This window comes from Zootoca vivipara, chromosome 6 (assembly GCF_965207765.1).
Source record: "Zootoca vivipara chromosome 6, rZooViv2.hap1.1, whole genome shotgun sequence".
Lineage (NCBI taxonomy): Eukaryota > Metazoa > Chordata > Lepidosauria > Squamata > Lacertidae > Zootoca > Zootoca vivipara.
The window spans coordinates 20764379-20781776 of record NC_142589.1 but is presented as its reverse complement, the minus strand read 5'-3'; the positions used below and the strand labels follow the sequence as shown (position 1 = coordinate 20781776).

Genomic DNA, 17398 nt, shown 5'->3' with positions numbered 1-17398 from the left:
CAGGTTGCCCACTCCTGTCATGAAGGATGCCTTGTTGAAGAAGAACTGGTACAGCTCCAAGCCTCACCTCATCAACTTTTTGCAATGCTTGAAATGTACAAAAGCACAAGCAACTACTTTGGTCCTTGCAACAAATTGGGAGTTGTGGGTGGGTTTTGAACCAAGGATCAGAGGCTACACAATCATTTTCTGAAACTAAACTCTCTCTCTATTTCTCTCTCTCTCTGTGTGTAGGAAGACAGGATCACAATCACTGGTCAAGCCCTCAGTACTTTCAGAATGTGTGTAGGGTTTTTTTTAAAAAAAGAAAGTATGCACAAACAGAAGCCGATTTTGGTGCGACTGGCTCTGCTGCACTGGGAGCCAACACTAGAGGGCGCTGCAGGGCTTCAAAACTATAATGCAGTGAAGGGAGCAGAACAGAAGACGAGAGGCAATGGGGGTGCTGAATTTTAGCTTTGCACAAGGTGCTGCTGAAATTTTAAAGAACAAAGTCCGCCACTGGCACAAATGTGTGTTGAAGGAGGGGGAGACTGGTGGGCACAGTCCTGTCCCCTATATGTGTGTTTAGTAAACCACTCCATAAGTTCTCTTAAGAAGTCTTATCATAGCATAAGAGTTCCCCAGGGCTGCTGAAATTCAGAGAGACATATTCTGGGCCCTGCTACCAACAGCCTTGTGACCCAGGGGCACTGATTTCTTTTAGTTGTTTATTTCTTATGCTGCTTCTCATTCCAATGAATCACAAAGCAGCTTACAAACAATAAATAACAAGAACAACACAAATGCAGCACAAATCATACAGAACAATTAACGGCATGAGTAAGGCAATTGCCACCCATAGAGCACCGTCGATGAAACAACAACAAAAAAATAAGCTAAACAGCACAATTGCAACAAGTCAAATTATAGGATCCACAAAGTACTATGGCATTCATAATTTGTAAAACAACAGCCAGAAATAAACCAAGTGCTGCCAAATTCATACACATACGCTCCCCATCCCCATGATTCAAAATCTTTCATTTGGTTCATTAAAAGACACATTCACATATTGCCCGTGGCCAGTGGCGGAGCTTCATTCTCCGGCACCAGGGGTGGAGAGCAGACAGGGGCGGGGCTAGCGCGTGTTCTGGGGCATGGCGCGCCCCACGTAGGGGCGGGGCGCGCGTTCTGGGGGCAGGGACCACTGCCTGTGGGGGCGGAGTGCCCAGCTCGGGGGGTGCAGCCATGATGGTCCCCTCAGGATCACGCTGCCCATGGGCGGAGCGCCCCTATCGCCCCTCCCTTCCTACGCCCCTGCCCATGGCAGCAAGACTGTCCAAAAGTTTCTTTGGACCGGAGGTGAGCAGCTGAGCCTCTTCTTCCCAGAAAAACATCATGGCAGAGTATAAACCCAGTGGCGGAGCTTCATGCTCCAGCACTGGGGGGTGGGGTGGAGAGCAGGTGGGTGCGCTGCCTGCAGTATATATCCTTATATATACTAGTAACTATATATTATACATAATACATAATTGCTTTCTGTACATATTATTATTCACCATACGAGTATTATTTAAGTACTTTATCCTATTAATCTGATTCTAGAACGTTTATTATATATTGTGCATATATGTATAACCTCATGGATATCCATTAATCACTACCCTTCTTTATCTTACATTCAGACATTACCTGAAATATTTCTCTTCAACACGGAAGTGTATTTTATACCCGGTTATTTATTGATCTGGCTTCTCACGTGAGAATCATCAACCCCTGTCTGTAAGGCCCCTCTCCCTAGTATTACGTCCATAACTTGAGGTTGCACCACTTTCTCACCTTTTCCAAGGCCTCTGGTTAATGGGTTAGTTACCCTCTTACCCTTGCTCATAGCATAACTGGTTTTCCTGGAGGCTGGTATTTTTTATTTCTCTTTCCCTTCAGACCACATCTCAAGTGCTCCTACCGATCCGATTTCTAGCCTGGAGTAACAGTGCAATGGACTTCGTGCAAGCTATGGCACTCTGCCGGGATCACGCTGCCGGGGGCGGTGTGCTCCCCCCACATTCCTCTTCCTCTGCCAGTGTAGAAACCAACCCTTCTTGCATCCACTGCGTAGTGAAGAGACAGCTGCTCCCAATGCTTGCTTTCCTCTTCCCTCCTCATTCCTTTATCCTTTTATATCACATTTTTAAGGTTGCAAGCTTGCAAGCAGGAGCTGTCTTATTTTTAAATATCTGTAGAGGATGTTTTACAATAAGAAAAGTATCCCTTCATCTCTGCGTTACTCATAACTTCTGCCATTGTTTAAAACCACCACCTGAAGCAGAAATGGTGTGAAGTGCAGTTAAAAATATGGGAGAAGCCAAAATGAGCAGATCCTTTCATCTCTACTCAAAGATAAATAAGATAGTTGCTGTTGATCAAAAGAAGTCAGAGATACAAATAATGTTTTTTTTATTTTTATTTTTTAAAATGCTCACAAGTCTTTTAGAAATGTTATAATGCTGTCTACCCCCTTTTTCCCAGAAGGAAAGGATAGAAATCCATCAAATAGACTTATCACCCCATGAAATCCATTTTCAATGTGGTACCAGGTGACCGGTACCCTATTGTCCTCCAGTCTTTTCTTGTAGAGGATGCCATCGTCCCGTAGAACATCATACTCACAAGTTACAATGCATGTTTTTGGAAGCTGGCCGACCACAACGTCATCTACCATGAGCGGAGAGAAAGTTGGCTCTAGCGCTTGCTTCACCACTTCGTAGATGTTGTCCTCATAGGAAGCGGCCGTAGGTGGTTTGTAGCCTCTGACCTTAAACTCATTGGGGATGTTCTCCGAGCTGATCCACTTCCCAAATCTCATCCTTATGTCTCTGGGAACATGGCAGCCCTGCATAACGCTTTCTAACACCGACAAGTCCTTATTGAGATACCGCAAGGCAGCGCCAACGACATGCTCCCGGTACAAGATGGGGACGGCTCGGTTTTGCTGGTATGAAGGCAGGTTGAAATCTAGCGCTTGGAGGCCGGGATAGATCAGAATCTGAGCAAGCGGCCGTGGGATGCCAGATCTGGTCACTAATGCTTGGCAGACAGAGGCGGCAAGATTCCCTCCGACGCTGTCTCCGCTGATGACGATACAGGCTGGGTCGACCCCATAGTCTTTGGCGGTTTTCATAAAATGTATGCTGGCAGTCAGGCAGTCCTTAAACTGGGATGGATATTTCTCCTCAGGGGCCAAATGATACCTGGGATATGATTTATTTGTATATAAGACAAATCTGGCCAAAATAACCAAGCCAAAATAACAGCACAATAGGATCACATCTTACACACATTTAACTCACATGATTTCAACCATATGTGGCTCATAATCAGGCAGAGGCAAACTCAGCCTATTGTTTTGGGACTACAAGTCCCATGATCCCTAGCTAACAGGACCAGTGGTCAGAGATGATGGGAATTGTGGTCCCAAAACATCTGGAGGGCCGAGTTTGCCTGCTCATAATGAAAGGTTGCAGCCAGCTAGGTCCTGCTCTGAGTAGACCTATTACAATTAAAACGCCTAAGTTACTCATGGTCATTAACATTAATGGGCCTACTCTGAATAGGATACAACCCCAAACTCATAGCCATTTCCCCATCAGGCACTGCAATCTAAATTAACTTTGCATTGGGCTGGGTGTGTTTCAGTTGGGAAGAGGTAGCCTTCTGCTGGGCTCCACCATTAAGTGATGCCAATTGGGAACTCTACATTCTGCCCACTGAATGTGTGACCAGGCAGGTGCCAGTGGCGGAATCCCTTCTTCGCTGCAGCGTTTAGCCAATTCAGCAGTATAACGCTATTAGTCAGTTCCCAGGGTCTGTTTACTTACCCGACAGAAAGCACCACCGAATCACTTTCTTTGGCAATGTAGCGGCAAAGGTGGTCATAGGAATCTGGAAACACAAGATGTATGGGCCATGTTAGAAGAGTTCTAGAGGCTGTCTAATCTTGGCAGAATGTTGGGGTTAATACAGGTGTTATGAAGGCAAATTATTCCAATTAGAACAACCAAAGCAACAAACATGTTTGTTTCTTTGTTTCAAAGTTTCAAAATCATAGAATTGTAGAGTTGGGCTCATCTAGTCCAACCCCAGCAATGCAGGAATCTTATCTTTTGTTCAACATGGAACTCACAACTCTAAGGTTAAGAATTTAATGATCTACCAACTGAGCTAAATCTGATTCACCTTTGGTCTTTGTGCACCTGAGCCCTTTAAGATTATTCATTTATAGCCCTTTATGAGGAAACTAACAAACCATCTTAGAGTGCTCAGATACACAAGGACCATTCCACGCACCCCACCCCCACCCCAAACTGTATGTTATGCGTTTTTCAGTACAGTGGTACTTAATTCGTTCCGGGGGTCCGTTCTTAACCTGAAAATGTTCTTAACCTGAGGTCATAGCTGCCAAGTTTTCCCTTTTCTCGCGAGGAAGCCTATTCAGCATAAGGGAAAATCCTTTTAAAAAAGGGATAACTTGGCAGCTATGCCTGAGGTACCACTTTAGCTAATGGAGCCGCTGCGGCACAATTTCTGTTCTTATCCTGAAGTAAAGTTCTTAACCCGAGGTACTATTTCTGGGTTAGCGGAGTCTGTAACCTGAAGCGTCTGTAACCTGAAGCGTCTGTAATCCGAGGTACCACTGTACACTAGAATGAACGTTCCCCACATAAAAGGGGAGGCGCATTTTGCGTGGTCGCGCACAGCCCCCTGGGATCCCTGAGGCAGCCCTGGAAGTTCGGAGGCCGGCACTGCCTTCCCGGGCTGGATACTGGTGGTCCCCGCCCACGCAGTTACCTGTCCAACCCAGCTCGGGGAGGCGTTGCCGGAGGGATTGGCCAGGTAGGAGGAGGTAACCTTACCTCGAACACGGCTGAAGCAGAGTCATTCCCGGGAAGCAGTCGACGGCTCCTGAGCTCCCCCACCCTCCACTCCCAAGAATTAATGATTGCATTACAGGTTATTTTCTTGCACAGGCATACACGCACGCAGGCGCTGCTACGACAAGGCTGCTGTTGAAGGGCCGGAATGGAATTTCCCTGCATTGGCAGGTTTCGCCTTTCCCGTAGCAATTTGTCACTACTTTGGCGGGTGCAGGACTTGGGCGGAATCCTTTAGTCATCTACATAAATGGGGGGCATGGGGCAGTGCCCCCCTGCCCCCATTGCGGCGGCGATAACAGGGTTCCTGTAAATGGGGCTAGGGGGGAGGCATTGACCATACGCAATAGGCTGTCATTGCCCTCCCCCTCCAGCGGCGGCGATCGAGGGGGGTGGGCTATCTGCTTGAACATATGTTCTCCAGAGCTAGCCCAACCCCCACACATGCTGGATGACCCTAAAATTACCCAGATCCCCGGCTGGGGGCTGGGAAGGATATACACCCAATGCTTGAGCCAAGGTCTCCCTGCATCTGAATTTTAATAAAGTTGTGGCCAATTTTAATCCCATAGAACGTGGTCTTGTGTCATCATTCTGCTCGGGGGCTGCCTGGGGGCTTTGGGGGACTCCGCCTAACTACGTAAAGGTCAAGGTGAGCTCCTCACCGCCAGCTATTCCCGGCTCACTCTAGGACAATCTGTTAAGATGGAGGGTAGGAAGATAAGCAACTGATGTAATCTGTTCTAAGCTATTTGCAAGTTTCATGTTTGGCTGCATTATTTACATCGTATATGCCTGGAATGTTACTTGCTGCATAGGGGTATAGGGAGATGATCTGTTATATGGATTTTTAGAAACTGAAAAATGAAGTTAAGAAGAAGGGGAAACAAACAGACAAAAAAAAACTTGTAGCCCTTCTGGGATCTGAAGTCAGGAAGACCCCTCCCCATCATTCATAAGTGTGTGTGTGTGTGAAACTCATGCTCAGACTGATCTCAGCCAGTGGCGTTATCACCTTTCTCCTTCTTGGTCTCAGTGTTGCCCTTGCAAGGAGGAGGAGGGGGAGGACAATGGAGACAAAACTAGAATTAGTTGAGTCTGCCTGTCATTGGCTTTGGCTACTGTTGGCCTCCCTGCTTTCCACTGTACCAGTCCCAATAGACACCAACCATCACAGGTACCAACGCTGAGTCAGATGGACGGAAATACACAACTAGAACGGCATTCATCCCTCAATTACTACAAAACTCTTTGTCATTTCATCTGGCCCAACTGCTCTATCCTTCCTCAAGTGAGAGGAAATTGCAACAGACAAATCAGAGGTTGGCCCCAGAGCTAGAGCCCCATACTTGATTTTTGTCCCTTAAGGTTGCAGCTCAAAGCTTAAAGTCAAATGGGAGGTTGTGGTTTTAAAAATAAAAAAAATCAAAAAAAATCTGTGTAGGTAGCTCTATCTTATTTGCTAAAGAACAAGCAGTTCAAACTGGTACTGATAAACAACGATGTTGTTGACATATGGAACCAACTGTATGTACCACTGATTCCCTGGCTAAGTTTACTTTTTGACGTCAACAACCAACAAAATGGAGTAACTTCTTTCCTGTTGAGCCATTTCCCCTGTTGAAAATTATTTCCACCTGCTCCTTTTCTCCTCCACTGGAGAGAAATCTCCCTTGCTCTTTGACTTCATGTCACCGGTTTTTTGACTGACTGACCACACCAAAATGGTCAAATCTTTCCTGGTAGAAAAACTGCAAACAAACAAACAAACAAACAAACAAACAAGCACACACCTGGATGGATTTGCCTGCAGTTTATCCAGTTTCAGGCTTTAGAAGGGCAAATTTGCCTGCAAGTTTCATTCACTTCTGCAGGATAAAAGTTATAGCTTTTTTTTTTAAGATTCCTAATTCTTTAGGGGGGTGGGGGCAGAGCCTCAGATTTAAGAGATCTGATTTTGACCTGAATAACAAATCAAATAGGAAAAACAGATTTGCTCCAAGACAAATTCAGTTGTTTCTCAATGCCACAGACAGTATTTATCTTGGTGACGATTTAGGTATTACATTTACTGGTATTTCATTATTAGAAACCATGACTAGCTTCTTTTTAGGTAATACAAAAATGCCCTCCCACAGCATGTGGGGAAAGAGAAGTTCAACCATTTCCTCCCTAGCCTTGAAAATTGTCCCCATGTTACAATATAATTATGAATAAAAATAAATAATTAGTTATTATTATTATCTATCATCCTAAATAGAAATAAATGAAAGGAAGACTGTCTAATAAGGATTGCATTTCAGGGAGAGGGAGTTATGGATCCTCGGGTCCATGGACAAAATGAGGCCCTCAAGTCCTTTCTATTTGCCCCTTGGCCATCTCAGGTCACACACCCATCAACACCTCTGCTCCATGTCTTCCTCAAGTGGAAGTGGGTGATTTTTCAGGATGCCTTACTGATGCTGCCGAACACCCAAGCTCCTCCATGGAAGTAGATGACGCCTCTTCTTTCTCTTGGGCCCCGTGGCTGGTAAACCCTTACAGGGATGTCCTCAAACACCAGGTCCTTAATGTCAAGCTTGGGGTCCTCCCCCATTCTCTTTCCTTCTTGGGTGTAGCGGATGAAGTGTATCTCAGTGCACAGGTGTAGATTCTCCAGAATCTTCCCCTGTTTGGAAGAAAAAATACAATGAGAGGAGAGGAGGTGATATGAATTCCAAAGAGTGTGTTCCCTCCTGTGCTGGATGTTTCCATTCTCTTCTTATGAGTCTTTCTGGATCAGGCCAATGGCACCATCTAGCACAGCATCCTGTTCTCATAGTGGCCAACCAGATGTCTCTTCTGGGAAGCCCTCAAGAGATAACTGAGCACAAGGGCCCTCTCCCCTCCTGTGGTTTCCAGCAACTGCTATCGTTCTCCCACTCTGCCCCACTGCTGTTACTTATTGTAACTGTTAGGAGTGGATTTCTGTTTAATCTTGAAATGCTAATATTTTATATTATTTTAATGAATATGTTGTTTTATTTGCATATTGTATATTGTATTATGCATATTGTCTTATTTATATGATGTTAGCCACTGTAAGCCTGGCTTTGGCCATGGAGGGCGGGATACAAATAAATTTTGTATTATTATTATTATTATTATTATTATTATTATTATTATTATTATATTCCCTATTTCTGTCATTGTCATGTGTAGCCCTAGCAGAGTGCCAGATTCTGAGTCCTCAGAGGATGAACAAGACACCGCACAGTCTGAGGATATAGGGCTGGGAGATGTCAGTTTTTCAACATCGTGATGTATCACCAGCCAAGCATTGTGGTCTGGTGATACACCGCGAGGTTGAAACAACAAGCTGCATTGGCCCCAGCCCAAGAGGTGCGGGGTGAGGCACTTTTCACCCCAGTGCCTCCTGGGCTGGGACCATACCTGCCAAGTTGCTGTCAGAGAAATAAGGGACCGGGCCGGAAATAGCAGACCGGAAGTAGCGCTGCCGCCATTTTGGAACTGGGCAGAGCAGCATCAAAAGTCGCTTCTGAGCATGCTCCGCCCAGTTCCAAAATGGCCGTCGCGCCAGAATAAACCGGGGGAAAAAAATCCATTTTTTCAGCTAGGAACAGCTGGAAAAACGGGGATTTCCCGGGGAAAACGGGAGACTTGGCAGCTATGGCTGGGACAGTGCAACTTATTTGCGAGGCTCAGCTGGGGACTGGGAGGGCTCCCTCCTCCCAGTTGAGCAATCCCTCAGGTCCCTGACGCTCATCACACGTGTCGCAGGGACCTAGGGACGTCTTTCTGAGGCTCAGCATGGGGGCAGGAAGGCTCCTGCCCCCCAGCTGAGCATGAAACTGCTTCTGCCCCCCAACTGAGCATGCCCCATGCCTCTCCAGCTTGCATGTGAGGCGCCAGGGCTCGCTTAGCTGGCAGGTGGGAGCAGTTTAAAGAAGCCAAGGGAGGAACAAGATTTTATCAGCCTGGCGATACAGCTTGCTCCTCCCTCTGCGGTGTGAGGGGCAGAATGATGGTGGCCTCACCCAGCCATAGCTTGTGGGTGAAACAGCTGCTGCTCCTGAGTCCCTCTGCTACCAGCGGTCCAGTGTTGAAAGTGACACTGGTAGCAGAGGGACTCAGGAGCGGCGGCGGTTTCGCCTGCAATATACCGCCAGGTGAAGCAGCCTTCACGGCCTGCCCTTCATACATCAATACATCGCCCAGGCCTACCTGATACTCCTGCCCTGCAAGCAGCAGTGGGTGGCTCTCAAAGAGGATTAGACAAATTCATGGAGGATAAATCAGTCAACGGCTATGCTCTGTCGCCACAGCTGGAGGCAGCAAAGCTTCTGAATACCAGTTGCTGGGAAGCGCAGGACGGCAGAGGCTTTTGTGCTCAAACGCCACTTGTTGGTTTCCCGCAGGCATCTGGGTGTACAGGATGCTAGAGCATTGGCCTGTTCCAGCAGGCTCTTCTTGTTTTCTCCTGTTAGGAGGCCAGGGTATATAATGCCTTCCTAGTTCTGGAAGCAACACGGGTCTCTGTCTCGTCTCTCGTTTCTGAGTCTATTTACTCTGCTTTGGTGTGTTATACCTTACATGGCACCCTGTGATACTGACCTTTCCCTTACTTCTGGTGTGTGGACACACACTGTCCCCCTATGTTTAAACTTGGTTTGTTTGGACTGTGCTGCACTCTGTTTGTGCTGGTCAGTACTTTGGCGAAAGCCTTATATCTCCTGGGGCTGTAGTTCCTGAAAGCACCCACGAGAAGCAGGGAAGAAGCAAAAACACAATATGAACCATAATCTACTATTGCTCCAAAAAGTGCTATGTTTGGGGGTGGCCCCTAAGTCCTATGGACATTGTCCCTGTTGAGTCTAGTTAGCTTCTCTATATGGAACAGGGCTGGCCTTTGTAACACCCCTTCTGCTGTAGCCTCTCCTTTCCACTAGTCTTTCTATGCCAACCTTCCAGCTCTCCAGCCATGCTCTCTTCCTGCCTCCAGTACCTCCTTCATCAGTAGTTCTCTCTCTGGCTCAAGGGAACCATCAACATAGGAAAGCAAGACGGTCCACTGCAATCCTTGCTAGGGCTGCCGTTTCCTCCGTAGCTTCTTTCTGAACCAAACCTTCCATCTGCTCCACAGTCCCTGCCATGGTCCTTTGTGCGGAGGGTATAATCATGAAAGATCGATTCTTTGAACTCATACGTCACCCTTTCCCCCCTTGATGGAGCCCAGAAAGCCACATGGTCAACAGGCATACATAAGAAGATCCCATCCAGTCCAGCATCTTGGCCTCACCATGGTGGACCTGAAGGAAACTTGAACACACAGGAGCATTCAAGAGCATCCTCCCCTCCTGCGGTTTCCAGAAACTGGTAGTCGGAAGCATTACTGCCTCCAGCCATGGAGGCAGAGCATAGCCCATTGTGGCTAGCAGCCAGTGACAGCCTTATCCTCCAATGAATCTGTCTAATCTTATTCTAAAGCCATCCAAGTTGGTAGCCATCACTGCCTCCTGTGCGAGTCAGTTTCATAGCTTAACTATACACTGCGTGAAGAAGTGCTTTCCTTTATCTGTCCAGAATCTCCTAACATTCGGCTTTCTTGGAGGTCCATGAGTTCTAGTGCTATGAGAGGAGGGGAGAAAAAGTTAAAATAGTTGTCCTGTATTAGGGATGGGGGGGCTTGAGGCCTCCAGCTGTTGTTGGGCTTCAGCACCCATGTTCTCGGCTGGCTCTCGTGGGAGCTGGAGTCCCACATCAATTCCTGTTCCATATAACATGCAACCCTGATATCCTAATGGATGTGAGCTTTCGTCAGACTATAGCTTAGTGTTAAAGCATCACCCTTGCGTGCAGGAGGTCCCAAGTTCAATCCCTGGCACTTCCAGGTAGAGCTGAGAAAGATTCCTGCCTGAAACCTGGAAGAGACCCTTCCAGTCAATGTGGAGCACACCAAGCGAAATAGTCCAATGGTCTGACTCGCTATTCCTGCATTGCAGGGGGTTGGACTAGATAGCCCTTGGGGTCCCTTCCAGCTCTACAGTTCTGTGATTCTAAGGCAGCTTGCTATATTCCTAATCACAGAGGCAATTTAAAAACAAAAAGGTTCCATCGTTTTAAAAACAACAACAACGAAAAACTTACCAGGAATGATGAAAGAATCATGAGCCAGTTAAGAATCCGAAGCTTCATAGGCTGGTCAATGCCAGGAGGAATCTCAGACTTGGAGAGATCACAGTAAATGGCCCAAGTGATCAGCATGGCAAAGGGAATGATCAGTATTTGCAGGAGAATCACAAAAAAGTCGAAGTTTAGCAGCATGTTCTCCAATGTTGGTTGGGTGGCTCCAGTTGCTTGTTACTTCCTGGTTCCAGATGCTTGTTATCTCCGGTGTCTGCAGTTTCCTAGTGTTATAAGCTGCATACTCTCTGCAACACTGTAGTAGTATCTGAGGGTGGCTGGGCTTTTTTTAGGCTCCAGTTGCAGCAAACACACAGGAAGCCCAAGAGTGTCTGAAAATAGAAGTTGGCCAACGAGCCGTTAGAGTTCTTTTAAGGTTGTGCAAGCCCTGTCGAAGAAACGGGCAACTGAGGAAGGTTAGGAAAACATGACTGTTTTGATCCCGGGTCACGTGTCCTGCGATCCGTGTGCTGTTGCTTTCTTTCGGGCAAGAGCAAATTCCAGTGCCTCTCTGCCAATGGAAGTGGTTCAGGAACACCTTGCTAAACACAAGCAGGTTACTCACTTCAAAGGCATTACAAAGCAAAGGGCGATTGCGAAAATGGATGCGGAGGTGTGGAGCAAGCGGTGCAAAGGGGCAGAATCCTCTCCTAATTCCCACCTGGTTTTATGTGGTTGAAGTCTATGGTAGGGGATCTGTGTCTAAGGTTGCCTCTGAGGAAGGCTCCTCTAGCTCCCTCAAGTTTTATAGCACCCAGCAAACCTCTTTGTTTTCATGATTTTGGTCCAGTGCAATCTCTCCACCCTTTTGGAGCTAACAGCAGTTTATGCCTGCCTTTTTGGCATGAACTTTTTGGCATGAACTTTTTGGCATGAACTGAGCTAGAACCAGCTCCAGGGGTAATTTAGATTACGGGGAAAGGCAAGGACTTGCAACCTTGTTTGAGAAGATAAGGATTACATTTTATGCTGTAAACCGCCCTCTGATATTAGGGCGGTGGAGAGAAAACAAACAAACAAACAAACGAACAAACGGAAGAGGCATTTCCACAGTACAGAGACATAGTTCAGTCACTCATGGAGGACCTGGAACAGAGCTGGTGAGATGTGTGGTCTGGAGAGAGTTCCAAGGGCCACACAGAGAAGCCAAGAGGGCCACATTCATATGCTTGCCAATTTAGGGTGGCATTCCATGCATCTGAGAAAGTGGACTGTGCTCCCTCAAAACCATATGCTTGTAATACAGTCCCTTGAATAGAAAAAGTCCACTCCACAACCACTCCCATTCCTCTGTTTTATGGAACATTGGGTTGCCAGACCTCCAGGACTGAGCTGAAGTCTCCTATTTTCCTGTCCCTTTCTGGGTAGCAGGTGGAGGGCTTGACTCTCCAAGTGGATGATAATGCCATTTTTTTTAATAAAAAAAATCAAGTAGACTCTGCATGTAGTTTCAGCCTGGCTGGAGTCAACTGCAAATTATTGCATAGACTCTCAAGGCGGGGATGGTCCTGCCCCACTCCTGTCTCTCCTTTCCCAATTAACCTCCACCTCTGCAAATTATTGCATAGATACTCTGGGGAGTCTGCCCTCCTCCCTTTTCCCAATTAGCCTCTGACTCCAGGGCTCAGTGGTGGAAGGGAGTGCAGAGAAAGGAAAAGAACTGGGCTAGGCTCAAGGGGAAGATGGGGTTATGAGTGTGACTGTGCATCTAGTGCAGGGTGGCAGAAGTGAGCAGGTTATGTGAAGAGCAGCAGCAGGAGTTAAGTTCTGCTACCTCTGTTGCCCACAGCAACTCCCAGGTTTCAGGTTTCAAGTTTAGGCTCCGAATTCTCAGCGTCTGGGATTATCATGGCCTGACAACCCTAATCCTTCTTGAGATCCACTGTCTGCACTTTCCGGAAACAAATGTAGATAATTTAGCTTTTCCAGCAGGATGGGTTTTTTTGTTTTGTTTTAGGTCGGAGTTTTGTTTTAGGTTAGGGGTCGGAGCAGCTTGATTTCGGGCTGATCCTGGTGCCCCCTCGCCCCAGCCGGTTGCAATCGGCAGGGGCGAGGGGGCGCCAGGATCAGCCCGAAATCGGGCTGCTCCGACCCCCTCCTCCCCCTCCGCGATCGGCAGGGGAGAGGGGGCGCTAGGACCATGGCTTTCCTTGCCCCACTGTGGCCCCTTCCCCCATGCCTTGGCCCCGCCCCTTGCCCCCCCTAATTTTGATCCTGGCTATGCTCCTGCTCGTACCTATGGGACCGCCTCTCCTGGTATGCCCCGTGGAGGACCTTAAGGTCCACAAACAACAATATTCTGGATATTCCGAGCCATAAGGTGGCTAGATTGGCCTCAACTAGGGCCAGGACCTTTTCAGTATTGGCCCCAACTTGGTGGAACGCTCTTTCACAGGAGACCAGGGCCCTGTGGGATTTGTCATCTTTCCGCAGTGCCTGCAAGACAGAGCTGTTCCGCCTGGCCTTTGGGTTGGATTCAGTCTGACCCCTTTGTTTTCCTCCCTCATGGTTTGGATTTATGGACTACTTAAAATGAGGCTGCATTTTAAATTTTAATATTGTATTTTAATCTGTATTTTAATTAATTGTTTTCTTTTTATGTCTTATTGTAATTTTATTGGTGTTAGCCGCCCTGAGCCCAGTTTTGACTGGGGAGGGCGGGGTATAAATAATAATAATAATAATAATAATAATAATAATAATATCCTGCTTCCCACAGTGTCCTAACTGATGCATCTGGGAGGCCCACACCACCTGAGACTTTGACTTCAGGGTCCAAGTTGGACCTCCATGCAGCACAAAAAGCTCCCCCTACAGTTTATCCTCTGGGGTCCTCCTCCAGTCTGCAGTATCCGTATATTCTCTTATTAAACCTTTCCTTCTATCGCTGTATAGTTGGAACAATCATCCTTCAACAGCCTGTTAATAATAAGGATGCACAGATTTTCTTTGCAAACAAACCGAAACAAAACAAGCCTATCCTGTCAATGAAGAAAATACAGCCATACAAAAATTAAACCAATGGGCTGATGGGGAGAAAGGGAAAGATAAAGCGGAAATAAATAATAGGATGAGTGGCTAGTAGCGACAATGACTGCAGCCTACTGGACAAGGGTACTACCTTCACTTTCGGAGGCAGTATACTGCATATTTCACATCTGGCAACCAATGTGCCCCTTTGGTTTCAAATGGTACCTGGGTAGGCGAGTCTAAAAAGCCCAGGACATTTACCAGAAGTAATGTATTTAGCGTTAACTCTAAAAGTGTATACAATGATACCTTGGTTGTCGAACTTAATGCGTTCCGGGAGTCCTTTCGACCACCAGAACCATTAAAAAACCAAAGCACGGCTTCTGATTGGCTGCAGGAGCTTCCTACACTCAATCGGAAGCCATGTCAGAGGTTCGGCTTCCAAAAAACATTCGCAAACTGGAACACTTACTTCCTGGTTTGCGGCATTCGGGAGCCAGTTGTTTGGGAGCCAAGCCGTTCGACAACCAAGGTACCACTGTACTCAGTTCTGACCCAAATAAGCCTCCTGCTATATATTGTGCTCTAGGGGGTTTAGCTTGGTCAGAATCAAATATGCATATCTACCAATGTACTTTTTGAAACCAGAGGAGTGCATTGGTTGCTCTGCTCTCCTTCCCCACTACAGAAGCATAGAGCTGATATTGCGCATAGAACTGATGTCTTGCTTTCATGCTGTCAAGAAGGCACCTGTAGACCCTCCAAGTAGACCCTATTTTCCAGGGTCACTCCTGGATTTACAAAAGCTGTTCCGGTTTCTTATTTGATACCGGAATGTTCATCTTTTCTTTAGGACATCCCTATTTCCATCAGAGAAATGTTGGAGGGTATAGTAGGACGTCCCTATTTTCACTGGAGGGTATGGAGTTATGTGACCCCCGAGTCAAGGAGATAAGTAACTATACAACATTTAGAAGACACCGGAAAGCAGCCCTGTATAGGCAAGTTTTGTTTTTTTTTAAAAAAAAAGTTTAATGTTTTATTATGTTTTTATATATGTTGGAAGTCACCCAGAGTGTAATTATTATGGAATAGGACGTCCCTATTTTCTTTGGAGAAATGTTGGAGGGTATGCATCTGGTTGGCTGGCAATCACTGATTAAGTGCTGGTACTTTGCCATGCAGTGTGCTTTTTTTTGGAGAGATCTGTGACTATCAAGTAGCCTTTGGAATGCCATGTGAATAAGTCAGTTCCTATCTTCTAGTAGGCCCCAATTCATCATCTAGCTCTGCTTGTTGCTGTGAGTTGTACTTTAAGCAGGTGGAACAACCTCCTACAATGGCTGCTATTTCCTAGGCTAATACATCACCTCTCGTGCACATCTTTTACATTTCCTAATGCCACAATGACTCTCACAGATTAGTTGTAACATTTCTTTACAGAAGCTACTGATTATCACCACTTCGCTTCGATTGAAGACAATGTCATCTATCACTGAGCGTTCATGCCTGCAATTTGAGGAATCTCAAATCAGGATCTACAGTGATGGGTCTTTCTCGGTTTCCTCTTTGAGTTGTTATAATTTTTCATCTGCCACAGGAAGGGAAACAAATAAACATATCTATATAAGCTGAACAAATTTTTTCCCCTGGTGTGCAAGTCACCTCTAAGTGATACTTCTGCAGCTTGAGCATCATTTGTTGGATCCATAGTGAACAGTATTCAAGGGATTGTGGAAGACAGCTGTGAGAGAATGGGCATTAATATATAAAGTGCATTTGCAAACTGCATCATTATCTCCCCTATAGTTGGCAGTTCAAAGAGTTCTCTTACAATTGCCTAGATCTCTTGAATCTAAGCATATACACAAGTGGCCATTATGCTTTTTCCACAAGTCTCAACCGGTCAGTTGGTTCATTTATTTTCTTAATTACTTCCAAGTCCTCTTACCCTGTGAACTGCCCTGAGATCTATGGATGAAGGGCGGTATACAAATTTTAACGAAAACAACATGTCAGTTTGTAGTTTTGTCTTGAAGAGCATTATAGCACTTTCCTGCATGGCTGAGGGCACTGCCTTATTATTCTGGGTGGAGTGTTCACCTGGCAAGCACTCTAACCAACAAACAAGTCCTGGTATTCATCTGTAAGAATCTCATGCCCTTGCTCAGTATGGTCCTGTAATGCAAATACATGTTTTCCACATTTAATTTTCCACAGGCTACTAGACCTAGGATGGGTATCACTTTCTTCAGTACAATAAGGAACAAGTTGTATGTGGCATTTTTGTACTTGCAATGCATCTCGCCCGGCATTGGAATATTTGTTGCACAATAACCAGTAACTTTAATATTTGCTGGTCTCAGTTTTGATAGACCTTTTGATAGATGTTTAGAGCCGCAGGTTCCGGTTTCCGCCTGCAGGAATGGCGGACCTGTTTTCCATCTCTCTGACCTTCGTAAGGAATTTGGCGGTTGCTAGGGGAGTAAATGGCAACCCCCTACCCTCTCCGGGGGTTACGGAGAGGGGCCGCTGGCCCGCGATGCCCCCAGACCCACTCCGACTGTTTTTGGAGTGGGGGGAGCTTGGGCTGAGCACTTACGAGGGCCAGGACTCCCGGACGCTAATCTGCATGGCGGGGATTTCCATGGTTAAAGAAGATAATTAGGCTTAAATCTATGGACATACTTCAGAAGGAGGGGAAGAAGCGCTGTTTACTGCTGAGAAATTTATGCTGCTGAGGGAGAGGAGTCAAAGACTGTACTGCATCTGGAAGAAGGATTGATGGGGACGGAGCGATAAGGGAAGTGAGTTTTTTTTTTTTTTTCTTCATATTGTTGCCTCGTACCTTCCCGGACGCGATGTCCTGGCTTGTTTGGAGTGAAAGAGAAGCAAAAGACTGTGTGAGTTGAACTTTATAACTGTTGTTACTGAGCATATTTTTTAAAGATGTGGAGTTGCCGATGAGAAAAGCCCCCCCCCTAGTCGGACGGAAGGAGTTCTGGACGCGCTCGGAGGATTTATGAGCTATGACGCACTTTAAATTGGAGCAGCGACCTGAAGCTAAGTTCAGCTATAGGGCAAGGAGATCCATTAATTTACCAAGAGTTTATGGTTTGATGTTTGGGTCTCCTGCCTGGAAAAGCTGTAAATTCTATAATGATCGTAAATCTTCATGGCTATGAGAGAAAACGAAAGTGATTTGAGCTTTTTAAGATGGCGCTGCTTCGAGCTGCTTCGACGCAACAGGGAGCTCCATTAAGAAGATTTATGGGGAGGCTGGACTGATTAACTCACACAGGAGAAAGAACATCTGTGAAACTTTGTTTGAT

At 46.3% G+C, this 17398-nt stretch overlaps 1 protein-coding gene across 1 annotated transcript; it reads right to left on the bottom strand.

Moving 5' to 3' along the window:
* Positions 1-1591: 1591 nt before the first annotated feature.
* Positions 1592-11600, bottom strand: LOC118087413 (arylacetamide deacetylase-like 4). The gene is made up of 4 exons (XM_035120029.3): positions 11061-11600; positions 7371-7581; positions 3861-3924; positions 1592-3233 (listed from the first exon to the last, which is right to left on the bottom strand). The coding sequence occupies exons 1-4, from the start codon at positions 11235-11237 to the stop codon at positions 2462-2464; spliced, it is 1224 nt and encodes a 407-aa protein (XP_034975920.2). The 5' UTR covers positions 11238-11600; the 3' UTR covers positions 1592-2461.
* Positions 11601-17398: the final 5798 nt, after the last annotated feature.